The following is a 14,644-nucleotide window of genomic DNA, read 5'->3' on the forward strand; positions in this document are numbered from 1 at the left end:
TGTGCAGCCAGGAGTTGAAGGGTTTGGACCTGGAAGACATTTGCATGGTGCCTCCCTCTGTGGCAGGGTGGAGGCAGCCTCGTGGTTCAGGGCCGAGACGGTGGGTGCCAGGCTCGGAGGGAGCAGGGTGGCACTTAGGCCCCTCCGGACCTGGAATGGAGAGAGGGCATCAGGAGAGTACAGGAGACTGGGCCCTGAGGGAGAGCCCTCCAGATGCCCCCCCTCCTCCCCAGAGGTCCTGGAGGCATCAAATCACAGGCTGGCCAGGAGGGGGTCTGCAGAGGTCAGACAGCGGTGGCATGGTAGACAAAACAGATGGGACAGGACGCAAAGGGAGACCCCCTCCTAGGGGCAGGGGTTGCAGGGGCACAGTTCCAGCGCCCACCCGGCCATGGGACCTGGCTGTAGAAAGGACAGCTGAAGGTGGACCAGGGCCCAAGAGGCGGGTGGGCAGGAGGAAGGGCCGGGGCGCAGGCTGCCTGCCGGGCTGCGGGAATCGGACCATCCCAGCTCCAGGTCAACAGAATGCAAGGGGACGAATGAAATGGAGACAAGGACAGCGGAAGGGATGACGTGGCCGGCATCACACTGCCCCCTGCTGGGTCGGGTCGTACCTTCCGCGACGGATGTTTCTTCCGTTGCCAAGGAGAGGATGGGGGGGGAAGGGGAGGGAGAGAGGAAAAGGAGTTGTGTGAACCTCCTGTTCTCTGAAGGAATGGCCTTCTATTCCAGGAAGACCTTCTGCCCCACAAATGGACCATGCAGATCTATCCAGATTGGAGGGTTCAGGTCCTGGCTCTGTCACTAAGTCACCCCATGATCTTGGGCCTCAGGGTTCTTCAGGTGCCCAGTATGGGGTCTAGAACAGACCCTAACAGCAGTGTCCTGGAGTTCATGGGCTGAATGTGGATAGGGACTAGGGGGCATCTCAGACAGGCCCTACCCACCTCAGTAGTTACAGTAAAATCTGGTGTTTAAATATGAACAGGTGATCTTTTAACTGTTCAAACAAGACCCTGTGGGCTGATGTGTTAAATTCTGAGTAAGCTAACCGGTCATGGAGGCCATTAGACTCCAACAGTCTGGGGTGCTGAACCCCCAAGCATCTGGAGGGGATCTAGGGAGTATGTGTCTCTTACTTAAATCCCCAGCCCGTGCCGCCCAGGACGATGGCTGCGACCAGGACAGCCCCGGCGATGGAGCCAATGATGATGTTGGTACCGCTGGGACCTGGGGAGGAGGGCAGGGCTTGGTTGGCAGGGACAGGCATGGAAAATGGGCGACAGGGAGCACACCAGCCGGCTTCAGCCTCACCTTTGTATCTCTCGGTCTCCCCGGTTGGAGGGGATGTGGGCAGGGGGTTGTGGATGCTGCAGTCTTTGCCCGTCCAGTCTGCCTGGCAAATGCACTTCCCTTCGTTGCTGCAAACCTACAGGCGAGGTGGGGCCAGCACAGGTAAGCAAGGCCGTGTCCCTGTGTATAAGCCTCCTCCAGTGTGCTACCCCTGGCCTTCAGACACCCACCCCATGGTGGGAGCAGATCCGCCGGTCCCCACTGCCCGGGCAGGTGCTGAAGTTGAAGGCAGAGGCTGGCAGGCAGCGATGATCAAGGCACAGCATGTTGGGCCCGCAGGCTGTGCCGTCCTCTACGTAGCTCAGGTCTGAGCCATCAGCTAGCTGTACGTGACCTCCCCTGGAGAGATGGGAGAACCAGTCTCAAGCCCAGGCCCCTAGTCCCCCGTCACACCTCATCTTCCCAGCCACGGGCCCAGACAGTACCTGCAGTCCAGCTCCTTGCCCTGGTGGTAGAAGGTGACACTGCTGATGTCTCCCCCCAGGTCCCCTAGCCGAGGAGCTCCAGAGATGTTGACGCAGAGAAGGAAGCCACAGAGCACATCCCTGTTGGGGCACACGGGGACAATGAGCCCAGGTTTTGCCTCAGACCTGTGTTCCCTCCCCTCTGGGCCTCACAGGCTCTCCCTAGAGCTGCACCTCTGTAGATCCCCTGAGCCCAGAGCCAGATGCCCCACAGAGATGGCTACTCACTGCTTATTGCACTGGACCCAGCCGGATCCCTTGCGCCCACAGTTCCCACGCTCTGTCCCCTCCACGTTCAGCTTCTCATAGCAGAAGCGATCTGCAGCGGCTAGAGAAAGCGAGAGGAAGCATCCATCACCCTACGGACTCCCGGGTCTCCTCTAGAGCAGCATCTCCAAAACTCTGCCCAAGGTCCTCAGAAGCCACACATGTTCAACCAGAAGCAATCCCAGCCCAGCTGTCAATTCTAGGTTTCCCCCCGAACCTCTGTTCCCCGTACCCAGCTGGACTCACCATGGCCCCAAAGGGCTTGGCACTGCCGGTCCCGGGTTTTACAGCGGCCTCCATAGCAACGGCCCTATGACCCATAGGAGACAGAGCATGAAGACACTGGAGGATCAGAGTGGAGACAAGGCTACAGTGTTCAGATGGGAGGACCCCCCACATGGGAGGACCCCCCCATCCCTCATACCTGTTCATGATCACAGTAGTAACCATCCAGCTTGTGAAGGTTAGGGGGACACTGTAGAGAGAGGGGTTGGCTGAGCAGGGTAGCCCAGGTCTCGGCTAACTGAGGTACGGGGGTGGGGGGGTGGGGAGGTGGGGAAGAATGTAGGAAGCAAATTCTTCCCAAAGGGGCCTCGTGCTGCAAGGATCTTCCACATCAAGGACAGGGGCCTATTTGGCTCTGAGGATTTGATTGGTAAATCCCTAGGCTTTTACCAGCTTCTTCAGTTTCTTGCACCCATTACCCCGGAGGCCTGAGATTTAATTAACCAACGTTACTACTCACTGGATCCCTAGCGTACACTAGACTGACTCTAGGCAGTAGGAGTACCAGCCTGACTACAAATGCTTGTTTAATGACCAAAGGAACAGAGCTAGGAAGCTCGAAGGACCCCCTTCTCTGAGAAAAAACGCTGAGACTGATTAGCGGCGGTGTGGCCAGCTGCTAAGCAGAGGGGCCAAGAGTAGTCAACTCTTCAAATCCACACTTATAGGGGGAGGGGCTGTCTTGCACGACAGGTTTGGCAGACCTGGCTTGAGTCGCCGGTGCAGGTCTCTGCGATGTCACACTCATTCACCGCTTCTCGGCAGGAGACACCTCGTGGCTCGTACTAGGAAAAGCATGAATGTGTTTCTGGAAAGGATAAATATCTCGCCGCGGTCCTCCTAGGGTATTCTACTGTCCTCTTGGGACCTGGCTCCCAAGGCCAGTTTCTTATTTCCTGTCCCTCTCCGCCCTCAACAACTAAGGGTAACTTCGCCCGTTACCCCACCATGCCCCATACCAGGCCCCCAGCTCTAACTCCCACCTAACCCCTGCACCATTGACGCTTCCTTTGGGATAGGCCACGCCCACAATACTCTGATCCTCCTCCCTCCCGCCTCTTGTGGAGGGCATCCAATCGTTTCTTGGCTCCTGGCCCCGCCCTCCCACCCCGTACCCGCTTGGTCCTTCTCACCTTGCAGCGGCGACAGCAGAGCCCATCGCTGCACATGGCGTCGTGAGTCAGGGTGCATTTCTTGCAGCAGTTGCCACCCGCCCGGCTGCACTCCTGAGAGGAGCAGGGAGAAGCGGAAAGGCGGGCGAGCCCTTATCCTCAATTCTCTCCTACCTAGAGCCCGGGCCCACACCGGAGACCGCCCAGACCACTCACCTGCACCGAACCACAGTCGCATTCCTCTCCCGCCTCCACGAAGCCGTTCCCACACTCGGGAGGGTCCAGGAGCTGAATGAAGGGGAAGGGGATGTCGGGAGCCTGGCTGGGACCCGGCCCACCCCACCTCCACCCCGCTTCCCGGTTCTCCGTGCTGGTACCTTGAGGGGCTTGTTGAACAGGCAGCTCCCGCCTCCCTCCTGCAGAAACTGATTGTATTCATCGATGCTGCAGCGCGAGAACTTGCGGGGCAAGTAGAACCTGGGCAGGTGTGAAGGAACTGTGCTGCTGGGGACAGCCCTCCAGCCCTCCCTTGGGGGATTTGGCTATCACTACAAGGAGGCTGAGGAACTGCCCGGTGATTGCACGATTGTCAGTCCCACATGCCCATTTAGGAATGGGTGGAGGACGCCACTTGGCGTTCGCTTCACTGAACATTGGGACCGAGAGCCCAGTGTTGAATCGCTCCGAGGGACGGCAGCTCGCACGAGGCTCGGTCGCCTCCCAGTGGCCAGAGAGCGCGCTGCAGTCTAGCCAGTTTGGGTGTCCTCGCCTCCCTACGCTGTTTGCAGTTATGTATTCTTGGAATCCTGAATGGTCTCTTGGGCTGGGCTTCTTGACGTCACCTATCTAGACTGCCATTGCTCCCCCAAACCCTTCCCCAAGTCTTTCCCCAAGAACTCACCCAGTGTCCTCCATGATGCAACCTAGCCAGATGTCTGGACATTTGCAGTCCCCTATGAGGTAATTTGGGTACACATGAGATAGGGTGGAGGAGTACACACACACACACCCCCCCCCCACTGACCCCTCTACACTTCAGGAGGTGCTGGGTGTGTCTGACATGGCTGTAGGCTTCAGGGTTGGTACCTGCCGAGCTCCGGTGTTTATTCCACATCATGCCCAAGTTCTGCCCTAGCGTCTGGGCCAGGGTCACTGCCATAGCACCCATGTTGCCATACTAGTGGGGGAAGATGGAGCACAGGATGTCTACATCCTTCCGGTCGCCATTGTGTCTTAGCAAGCTGCCTTCTTGGCCTCCCAGTCTTAACCCTCTGTGCTTACCTCGTTCACGCCTCCACCCCGGGACAGCGAGCAGATGCCCCCCACGTAGGCTGCCCCACTGCTGGTGCTCTGGAAGGTTCTACCCCTAGAAGGGAGAGAGGTGTCAGGCAGGAAGGCTTCGCAGAAGTAGCAGTGAATCCCAGTCCTTCACATCAGCCTGGTGGCCTCACACCAGCCGCTGTCCTGTTTGGGTTCATTCACCCATAAGTCAAACCAGAGGTCTGAGGGCCTTGAATTGCGTTCGTCCCTCACTAGGGTACTGGGTCGCTGAGGTAGGGATGATGGGCAGTCTGGCAAGAGGAAGGCAAAGAGCACATCCCTTGCCCAGCCTAAGAGGCAGAGGACACTCAGCTGGTGCATGCGGCCGGGAGCAGGTGTCAGGTGCAAGGCAAGCCCCACCCGCAGACACCGACTCCTGGCACAGACAGTCAGAACATGCCAGCCGGCAAAAACTGGGTGTCGCGTGAGGACTCACGAGAAGAGGTGGGTGGCATCACTGGGCTCAGGTAGACCCTCCCGCCGGTAGACCATAAGCCGGGCCAGGGTCTCCAGTAGGTCATCCTGCACCTGGATCTTGTCTCCGTCTGCCCACGTCTCCATGGCAACCAGCACAATTCTTGTGTTGAGCTGCTCCTTGTATATCTGGGCCCAGAGAGAGGATGGGGGGGGGCTGGCGGGAAGGTGCGATCTATATTCTCAAGAAATGGGGGTCAGTGACTGACAGTGACCCCCAAGTGTCTGGCTGTGTGGTGGGGGAAGGAGGAGGCGAGGGGGGCAGGGGTGTTGCTTACCACATCCGCCAGGTTCACAACAGACTTGGCGAAGTTGCTGGTGAGGACCACCGACTGCCGCATCTGCTCGAACTGCCGAGAGAGGCGGGGAAGCAGGTGAGGCTCCCCTGGGCCTCCCCTCCCAGGGTCCCCCTCAGCCTGGGAACTTACCAGCTGGTGGTCGTTGATGACAATCAGTTCTACATACTTGGTCTCACTGTGCACCGTGGGGTGGCCCCTGCGGACCTGGAGGGCGGGTGGGCACTTGGAATCAGTCCCCTCCATGTCTGGGCTCAAGGCCAAACCATGGGCAGACTTGTCGGGAGGTGGCATTCTGGTCTCCAGTCAGGGACAGTGCCAGACCCTAACTGGCAGAAAATGCCATCCCTCCCAGCCTGGAAATGAGGGCAGAGGACATATGGTATCTGAGGGTCCCCCAAATGGGGACCTGTGTAGACACCAATGTTAGGGAGCAGTTTGAGGGGCCCTTCTGGGAAGTAGTTCCCTGGCTCCTGGCCCCATGGCTCTGAGATCTCCTTTGCCCAGCTATAGGTGGGGATGACCTGCCCTGGACCACAGTCTAAGGTCTCTGCAGCCCGAGGCTATGCGGGCCCCGTACCTGCCTTTTCCTTCTCAGCCTGGGCCAGGTGGGAGGATCAGACTGGCCAGGGACAGCAAACAGGCAGCCTGTGGGGAGTAGTAGGTAAGAGGGGCCCGGCTGTCCAGCCCCACCCCCTTCCCCTCCCTTACCTGGTTCCCTGCATCCGAGGGGGGCTGGGAGGAGAGGGGTCCGGTAAATGAGGTGGGGAAGGGGTCCCTGCAATGAGGGGAATGAGTTCTTGGGGAGCCAACCAGGTCTGCTCTGAGCCCAGATTGGAGGCAGCTCCAGCCCTTCCCCCACCCCACCCTGGGGTGACCCAGAACTGGCCAGAGCTCCCATGTCGGATCTGATCTCCCAGATGCTCAGATTCCAGGGTCAAGACCTGGGGGCGCCCTGAGAGACAGGGGCAAAGGACACTGGAGCCCAGGGAGAGGTCACTTGGGGGACAGAGGGGACATTGGAGATGGGGGCACAGAAGGCAGGACCCAAGCTGGGGTCACCCAGGGCAGTGAGGCTGAGGTTACTGCAGGGGAGGAGGAGGCACCACAGCTGTGGGGGGGGTGTAGTCCCTGACGCACTGCCATCAGGAGGGCAGGAAGGCCTGTGCAGGCTTGGCTTACCTGTGGGGGTCCCCACGGCCCAGCCATCTCCTTGGGCTCTATGATATAAGTCAGGTTTCCATCAGAGAAGACCCCACTGTGGAGAGAGGCAAGGTTCTCCTCCATCCCGGGCCAGGCGGAGCCCTTCCCCACCCCGCTGCCCAGTGCCTCTCCCACCACACTCACTGCAGCCCCTGGCAAGTGGAGAGGGCAGCGAAGGAACCTGGGTTGCCTCGGAGTTTCCCGTGGTAGTAGCAGTGGTCTCCAGCCCCCTGGGGAACAGCGGAGCTGTGAGTGGGGACACCCTGGCCTAGCATGGGACTAGGAACACCAGGGACTCTAAGCTGCTGGGACTGCTAATTCCTCTGTCACCGGGAACAAACTCCTAACACTTTCTGGGTCAGCTTCATCTACCTTAAAATGAGGACATTGGGGTCACAGCAGCAGCTCCTGGTTATTTGTTGGGGCTGGTGAGGGATCCCAGTCTCCTCTGAGACCAACAGATGGCTCTTACATAGTACCTGCCATCCCCGGGCCCTGTGTGGAGAGGTCACTTACAATGGGTCCTTTAACCAGCACCTGCTGTAGATGCACCCCCAACCCTGGTGCACGAGCTCCCCGGTCACATGTGGTCTGCAGCTGAGGGACTATGACAGCATGGGTTCTCCTGACCTGGCTCATAGGTCAGAGGGGACCAGGCACACACCCGCCTCTCCCAGCTCCGCTTCCTGCGGAATTACTTGTGCTCCAGTTCCAGAACAGGCGTGGGGGAGGGGGAGCTATTTATAGACACTCATTCATCTTCGCTCAGGCTCCAGGGCCTCCGGGACTGGGACCCTAGTGTGGCAGGCATCCGGAACTCCCAGGGCAAGAGGAGGCACTTTGATCTGCTGCTCAGGGGAGGGTGGAGCTCTTGCCTAAGATGCACAAGGCCCCGGGTTTGATCCCCAGCACTCCCTAAGTAAGGGAGGGGTTGTCATTTCTTCCAAAACTCCCTCCCAGGAGATTCTGGGGATATACTTAACAAAGCATAACGAGGACCTAATGGGACCCACATCACAGTCAACCTGCCCTTTCTAACTGCTGGTCCCCCAAGCCTCTAAGGTGGGGAGAGATGGGAGGTCCCCAGACACCAGGCCATGCTGAGCGAGCCCTTGACATACCTCCATCAGCCACCTCCCTGTCCTCCCCATTTCTCTGCGCTGGGGTTCTGAGGATCGAAGCCCCCACACATGCCAGGCCAGCTTCCTCTGATTCATACTTCTACAGTCCCACCTTGGCACCCATAACCATGGAGCAGACACTTCTGTCCCACTTGGTCCCTTCCAGTCACTCACAGTGCTGTGCTGAGTTGTCCCCTCCCGGCTGAAGTGACGTTCCACATACTGCGAGGACAGGAGGTGGCTGAAACAGCAGGAGGAAGGAGGGTCACTTGGTGAGGCCAGGTCCTGCTTAGGTCCCACTCCAGCTAAGAATACAAGTCCCTCAGTCCCCCCAGCCAGCCAAGCCCCACTGCCTGCTGCCCACTGGCTCCAGGCTCCACTTACTGGTTTAGCTCCAGGTCCAGGGTGAAGTCGGAGTTGAAGGCTGGGATGACAAAACTCACCTGGGCCAGGTGCACGGGCTGGTGTGGGAAAGGGCAGAGAGAAGTCAGCATGAAGTTGGGATAGGGAACCCCAGAGAATCCTTGGGGAGGGGCAGCCAAGCTCCAGCAGCTGAGGAGACCCCTCTCGGGGGGGTTCTTGTCCTCTGAGAGCCCGTTCCTTTCCTGGGTATAGCTGTTCAACCTTGATCACAGCCCACCTTCCACCCAGGTCCTGAGAACCCTCTGTCCTCTGGCTACTTTCTGGGTTAGTCTCCTAAGAATTATGGCCTCATGCTAGGTTCTCAGAGCTGTTGACAGGGCCACCCCAGCATCACTGGAATAAAAGGAAGCCCCCAGACATTCCACAGAAAGGCGGAAGGGTCCCCAGCTTATGGGTGGGCAGGGGAAGGGAAGCAGGCCCCAAGTCCAGTGTACACAGGATGACTTGGGTTTTCAGACTCATGAAGCAGGTGGGAATTGGCCATGGGGCCCTGATGCTGGACAATGGCAGGTGGCAGTTTGAAGAAGGGTACAGCTCCCGCACAACGCCAGCCCATTGCCCTCTGCCTGCCCAAGGCAGCTCATCTTTAATATTTCAACCCCACAGTTAATTTTTAAACACGGAAGTTTTCCTGATAAATTTTTCAAAGGGGCATATGCAGTGGGGCTGGGAGGTTCCAGGTTGCCATGGCAATGGACTAGGCCTGAGCAAGATGGCTGCCCTCTCTGCCTGGGTGCCCAGCTGCTTAGCGGGTGGGAGTGGGAAAAAAGAGACATCAAAGGCTGGAGGGAAAGCTTCACCCCACTCCCAGAGAAGGGCAGCAGAGCTTGGGCTAAGGGGGAGTTGGTCTGAGAGTTACAACCACTTTGGGGACGCACCCGGGGACCCAAGCCCCACCCCAACCTGGCAACTCGACTTTGGTCTCCCAGAACACTTGGGAAGGTCTATGGGCTGAATTCAGGGGTTGGAATCTGCCTCTGACCCCATCTATTTAGGAGGATGGCCCTCCAGATGCCAGGCAAGAGCCTTGCCACTCTCCTGTCCAGGTAGGAGTGTCTATTCCCTGACTGGCTTTTGTGCTAGAGAGCACCTTGCAGGATGAGAGCCCTGACGCTAAGGTCAACGGGTTTCCCAGCCCATGCCTAGTTGGCTCCTCTAGCACCTAACCACAACGAATCTGTTCTGAACGCTGCTTAGGGCCCATGCATTGGTGCTCTGCTTAGGGACCATGCATTGACGTGCTGCTCAAGGCCATGCATTGGTGCACTGCTTAGGGCCCATGCGTTGATGCACTGCTCAAGGCCATGCATTGGTGCTCTGCTTAGGGCCCATGCATTGGTGCTCTGCTTAGGGACCATGTATTGGTGTACTGCTTAGGGCCATACATTGGTGCACTGCTTAGGGCCCATGCGCTGATGCACTGCTCAAGGTCATGCATTGGTGTGCTGCTTCGGGCCCATGCATTAGTGCACTGCTTAGGGCCATGCATTGATGCGCTGCTTAGGGCCATACATTGGTGCGCTGCTTAGGGCCCAACATTGGTCTGAAATCCTTTATGAGCACTGCCATATTGGATCTCTCCAACAACCCCATGGGACAGCTGCTCCTGTCTTTCCTGACAGCTGGGAACCAATGCGCAGATGCTAACTGGTGTGACAAGGCCACACAGGTAAGAGGCGTTAACGCCCTGTGTGGTGGTGCAATCCACAATCACAGTACTTGGAGGATGCGGCAGGAAGATCATGAGTTGGAGGTTAGCCTCGGCTCCATAGTTCCAGGTCAGCCTTGGCTCCATACTGAGACCTTGTCTCCCAAACAAAAAAGGAAGAACAACAACAACAACAACAAAACATGGCTGATTTTCAACCCCAGGAAATAGATAGATATCTAAGGCCTTTCTTCTACAGAGATGACAGGAGATGGAAGTCGGCCCAGAGCCCTGGGAGGTTCTGGGAATGCAGGCAAGGAGAAGCCAAAGGCCAGGGCCTGGGAAGACAGACCTGTGAGCCCAAGGACACAGACTCACCCCATTCCAGGCCGTCTGAGGTTCCAAGCTCCACCCCAAGCCCCCAGAGCATCGATCAGACTCAAAATAGAAAGCCAAGGGCAATGAGTTCTTGCTGCCTCCCCCCTAAGCCCTTAACCTGGTCAAGTCTGTTGTCCCCTCTCCTAGGCCTGTCTTGGCTCAGGTCCTCACTCCTTCAGCTCTGCCAGGGCATCTCTGGACTGCTTCTGCTTCTGTCTGTCTCTGTCCTGCCTGCCTGGAGAAGTGGCTTTCTAGGCCCCTTCCCTTGATCCTGTTCTAAGCTGTGCAACCTTAGGGATGGCCCAGAAGCCTCCCTGAGCCCCAGATGTTCCCTTTGACGAAGGCAAGATGAGTGCAGATCAGAGCTGGGAGGTTGGCTTTGCAGGGCCATGCTAATCCTATTGTGGGGAAAGCAGTGAGAGACACTGGTAGGGTTCTCTTTCTCCAATACCCTGCAACCAGTGAGGCTCAGCTCTGAGACATACCACTCTTCTCCAGTGGACATGGGGCTCAGCCGAGACAAGACCAGCCATGAGGGGACTCTATATAGCCAGTGGGAGCCAGCTGAGAATTCAGGCACCAAAGCATGTTGGCTTGGCTTGGCTCGGGAAAGGGAGCACCTGATAATGCAAGCCCAGTCCTACCTCAGGCACTGGACTGCTGGCTCCAGGACCTGCAAGTCCCTGTCAAGTGTTTGACCAGTGCTCTACCAAAGTCAGTGGCTCTCCGTGCCAGGCTGGCCCACTGTCCCTGCAGCAGCCTCAGCCCTGCCTCCTCCCATTACCCTCAGTCCCCAGGGCCTTCCAGACATGAGGGCACAGCAACTGGCCCCCCCAGCCTCTCCTGCTCAGGACTGCTCTGGACTGGACATGACCCCATGCCCCGCGTTTGCCTTTTACGTCTTGGCGACCGTGGTGCTTAGGTGCTCTGTTCATTTGATCTCACCCTGCCTTGGCTGGCAGGTCCACAGGGAGCAACACCAGATGGTGACAGGCCCAGGGTCATGCTGGGGAGGTGCCAGGCCAAGTCTCACTCCTGGGCTGGAGGCTGCGTCTGCATGCCAGCTGCGGTGACCTGGCAGGTCCTCTCTGCGTCCCAGGCACCTGCTTCTGGCTGCCCAATGCCTCACTTCCTCCGTGCCCCCAGCCAGGTTATAGAACACAGAGGAGGACAGCCACCTCTGTCTCAGACCTCCAGTCTCCGCGGTGGGAAAGGGGGGGGCTAAAGACCACCAGAATTCTAGGGTGCCCCAGAAAACCTGAGTTGCAGAGTTCTGCTCCCCACAGCCTCCAGGTACTGCCCCTCAGTACTCTGAACCCCACCTCCTCTAGCTCTTCATCAGCAGAGCCAACGCCTGCCGGTCCCCAGAAGTCTCAGTCCACTCACAGCTCTCTATCTCTGAGTGTCCAGTTTTTCTTTTTCTTTTGTTTGTTTGTTTTGTTGATTTTTCAAGACAGGATTTCTCTGTGTAACAGTCCAGACTGCTCTGGAACTCACTCTGTAAACCAAATTGGCCTTGAACTCACAGAGATCCGGCTGCCTCTGCCTCCTGAGTGCTGGAATTAAAGGTGTGCACCACCACTGCTTGACTTAAGTATCCAGTTTTTACATACATACACACACACACACAAATGCATAAACATACCACATACAGACATATGCACATATACACTCTTACACATGCACACACACACGATCACTAATTCACCTTTTAATGACCTTTAGTCCTCTGGGGCAAGGGCTATTGACTCCTTTCTCCCCATCCAAGTGCTCAGCAATCATTGGGGTGGATGGACAGTATAAGACCTAAGGAGCCATTCACCCTCATCCTCAGTGTCTCTATGGGTAAAATGGGGTGTCACGAGCATGGTATGAAGCCCAACTCAACACGCCATTACAGTCAGGGTCAGTAATCACAATATGGAGGACCTCCGCAGCCCGACAGCTGACCGGGGCTTCGGGGGTAAAATACTTCCTTTGTTTACCTCCTGCGATGGGGAAATGAAGGGTGGCTTTGTGCTCCGGATCTGCCTGGTTTCCCTGTGAGGGTCTCACTTCACTCTCTAAGCTTGGAGACACTACCACCTCTTGGGGCTGGCGACAGCAAATGGAGAAGGAGCCCCTCATCCAACAGCAACCCCCTGCCTCAGCAGCCACCGGCAAAGGTGGAAAGGCCCATTCATCAACGGGGCGGCAGGCCACAGACAAGAACAGGTGTACAGATTTCCGATGACTGGGCTTGACCTAAATTTTTGAGGACGGAGTCACCCCTTACAGGGTCATCAGTCCCTCTGGGGACAGACTCCGGACAGCTGGGCTCCTCGAGGCAGCCGGGAGGGTGCTTGGGTGAGGTCAGGCCCACAGGCTAGAGTCTTGTGGGAGGACTGCAGAGGTCACCTCTTCAACCCCCACCTGGAGCTGCACAGGTAACAACCCCCAGATGCCCTGTCCTCGGCTTCCAGCCACCTATCCCCGTCAGAGAGCCCACTCCTCCCCAAAACTCCTCGGCCAAACGCAGCAAATGACAGCATGGTCTTGTGTCTGGGGGGCCTGCGTCCCTGACCTTGCTGTCCCCAAGCCCGTCTTGCATGGATTGGGACCTCATTCACTTGTCCTCGACTCTTGTGCAAAAACATAGCATGGCAATGACCGCTCTGGCAGTTCGTTCTTCAGTGTGCTCAGTGCCCAGTGACAGCCTGGGCTGGCACAGGTGAGAGTTATCTGCCGGCCTGGGACCCCAAGTTCTGACCTGGCTTGCTGCCCACAGCCTGACTTCCCTTTGGTCACCCAAGGAGTCTGGGTTTCTCAGGGCCAGGCCAGCTGGCTTCCTCTGCTCGGACGCACATGAGCAGTGGAAACCAACCCAATGCACACCATGGACTTCTTATCTTTCTCCCTTGCCCCTTAGCTGCAGGCTCCCCGAGACCATGGCTTTCTGGGTTTTCGGGAGTTCTCCCACTTCTTCAGGACACAGGCCCAATCTTCTTCCAAATAGGAGAAATGAGGTATTGAGAGCCTCGGTAAAGAGAGCCGCGTCTGGGGTATGGGGGCAGAAGCTTCTGGAGTTCCGATAAATACTAACCAACATTCAACAGTTGAGGAAGTCTACTCCAGCAAGATGGGATGGTGATATCTGGGGTCTGATTTCTGTCCCAGCCCTTCCCTCCCCCCAAACCAGGGGGACCCCAGCGCATGAAGCCACTTGGGGAGAGCTGAGACTCATGTTATCATCACCCCGAATTTAGGAATCAGGACAATGAAACTCAGAAAGGGGACGTGAGCAGCCTCCAGCCAGAGCAGATTCCCTGTGGCCAGCACAGGCCTCTACCCTGCATCACCAGGGATGATACCCATGCTGCAATGCAGTGCTGCCCCCCACCCAGGAGAGGGTCTGGGCAGAGGCAGGGTACCTCCTGTTAAGTCCTGACCCTGGGAAGCAGTGCCAGGTTGTGTGTGTGTGTGTGTGTGTGTGTGTGTGTGCGCGCGCGTGCGTGTGTGTGCGCATATACATATGTAGGAGTTTGCCAGGACCTGGTTCAGTCAGGGGACTTTTTGGACATGCATGTGTCCTCTGTCCTTCCAACCTTCTGAATCTGGGAGAATTGGAGATGTTGTCCCTCAGACCCAAATTTGGAAATCCTCGGCTTGGAGAACACCACTCCTATCACCGGTTTAAGGTCTATCAACTTTGGGCTAGCCTGAGTCTGCGCCCGTTCATCTGAAGAGAGGGGCAGAAAGAAGCATCTGTCTATGGAAATTAAACGATGTAATTAATATGCGTGCAGCACTCAGTAGAAAGCCTGGCCCAAAGGAGCCATGGCCTTGGCTTTTTACCTCCCCTTACCCACATGAACAAGTTTCTAGACTTTGGAAACTGAAGGGTGGAGACGCCAGGGCCCCAAGAAATTCCCCTAGGGAAGATGCATGAGGTCCCCATAAAGGGTCTCAGGCCTAGAGAAACCTCCACTGGAGAACCGCGACCCCAGATCCACAGAACTCTCCACTCCCACACCTCGGCCACTTGGTATGTGTTGGATTCAATTAGCTTCATACACGCCAACCCACTCACCCAGCAGAAGCACATCCAGAGCCCAGCCCAGCCCCATGGCCCTGCCCCATCTCTCCCTATAGTCCGGGGCCTGCTGTGCTAACAAGAACTAGCTGGAGGCACAGCCTACCCAGCCGGAGCCCCCACTTTTTAACACCCAAGCTTCCCAGCTATACCTCGACCCCACAACTTGGAATCCTGTACCGCTCAAGCCAGAGTCCCAGAGGTCAGGCAGGGTCAAGTCCACTGGGG

General features: G+C 57.3%; 1 protein-coding gene across 2 annotated transcripts in view; it reads right to left on the reverse strand.

Annotated features, from left to right (window-relative positions):
* Adam11 (ADAM metallopeptidase domain 11) overlaps positions 1-14,644 on the reverse strand; it is a 16,635-nt gene continuing 1,991 nt past the window's right edge. The window contains exons 3-27 of one of the 2 annotated variants that reach the window (XM_048445827.3): positions 8,280-8,356; positions 8,070-8,136; positions 6,919-7,004; positions 6,754-6,829; positions 6,283-6,349; positions 6,152-6,219; positions 5,704-5,778; positions 5,554-5,625; positions 5,238-5,404; positions 4,763-4,847; positions 4,568-4,658; positions 4,383-4,434; positions 3,859-3,958; positions 3,698-3,769; positions 3,503-3,595; positions 3,074-3,154; positions 2,509-2,559; positions 2,331-2,394; positions 2,046-2,145; positions 1,779-1,898; positions 1,524-1,692; positions 1,315-1,429; positions 1,140-1,230; positions 615-632; positions 1-150 (exon numbers count right to left, since the gene is read on the reverse strand). In XM_048445827.3, the coding sequence (XP_048301784.1) occupies positions 135-150; positions 615-632; positions 1,140-1,230; positions 1,315-1,429; positions 1,524-1,692; positions 1,779-1,898; positions 2,046-2,145; positions 2,331-2,394; positions 2,509-2,559; positions 3,074-3,154; positions 3,503-3,595; positions 3,698-3,769; positions 3,859-3,958; positions 4,383-4,434; positions 4,568-4,658; positions 4,763-4,847; positions 5,238-5,404; positions 5,554-5,625; positions 5,704-5,778; positions 6,152-6,219; positions 6,283-6,349; positions 6,754-6,829; positions 6,919-7,004; positions 8,070-8,136; positions 8,280-8,356 (2,073 nt within the window). In that variant the 3' untranslated portion in view covers positions 1-134. Of the gene's footprint in view, positions 151-380; positions 633-1,139; positions 1,231-1,314; positions 1,430-1,523; positions 1,693-1,778; positions 1,899-2,045; positions 2,146-2,330; positions 2,395-2,508; positions 2,560-3,073; positions 3,155-3,502; positions 3,596-3,697; positions 3,770-3,858; positions 3,959-4,382; positions 4,435-4,567; positions 4,659-4,762; positions 4,848-5,237; positions 5,405-5,553; positions 5,626-5,703; positions 5,779-6,151; positions 6,220-6,282; positions 6,350-6,753; positions 6,830-6,918; positions 7,005-8,069; positions 8,137-8,279; positions 8,357-14,644 lie in introns of those variants that run through there. The other variant, XM_048445826.3, reaches the window with a different exon arrangement.

The sequence above is a fragment of the Myodes glareolus genome, chromosome 9, assembly GCF_982192425.1.
Source record: "Myodes glareolus chromosome 9, mMyoGla1.1, whole genome shotgun sequence".
NCBI lineage: Eukaryota > Metazoa > Chordata > Mammalia > Rodentia > Cricetidae > Myodes > Myodes glareolus.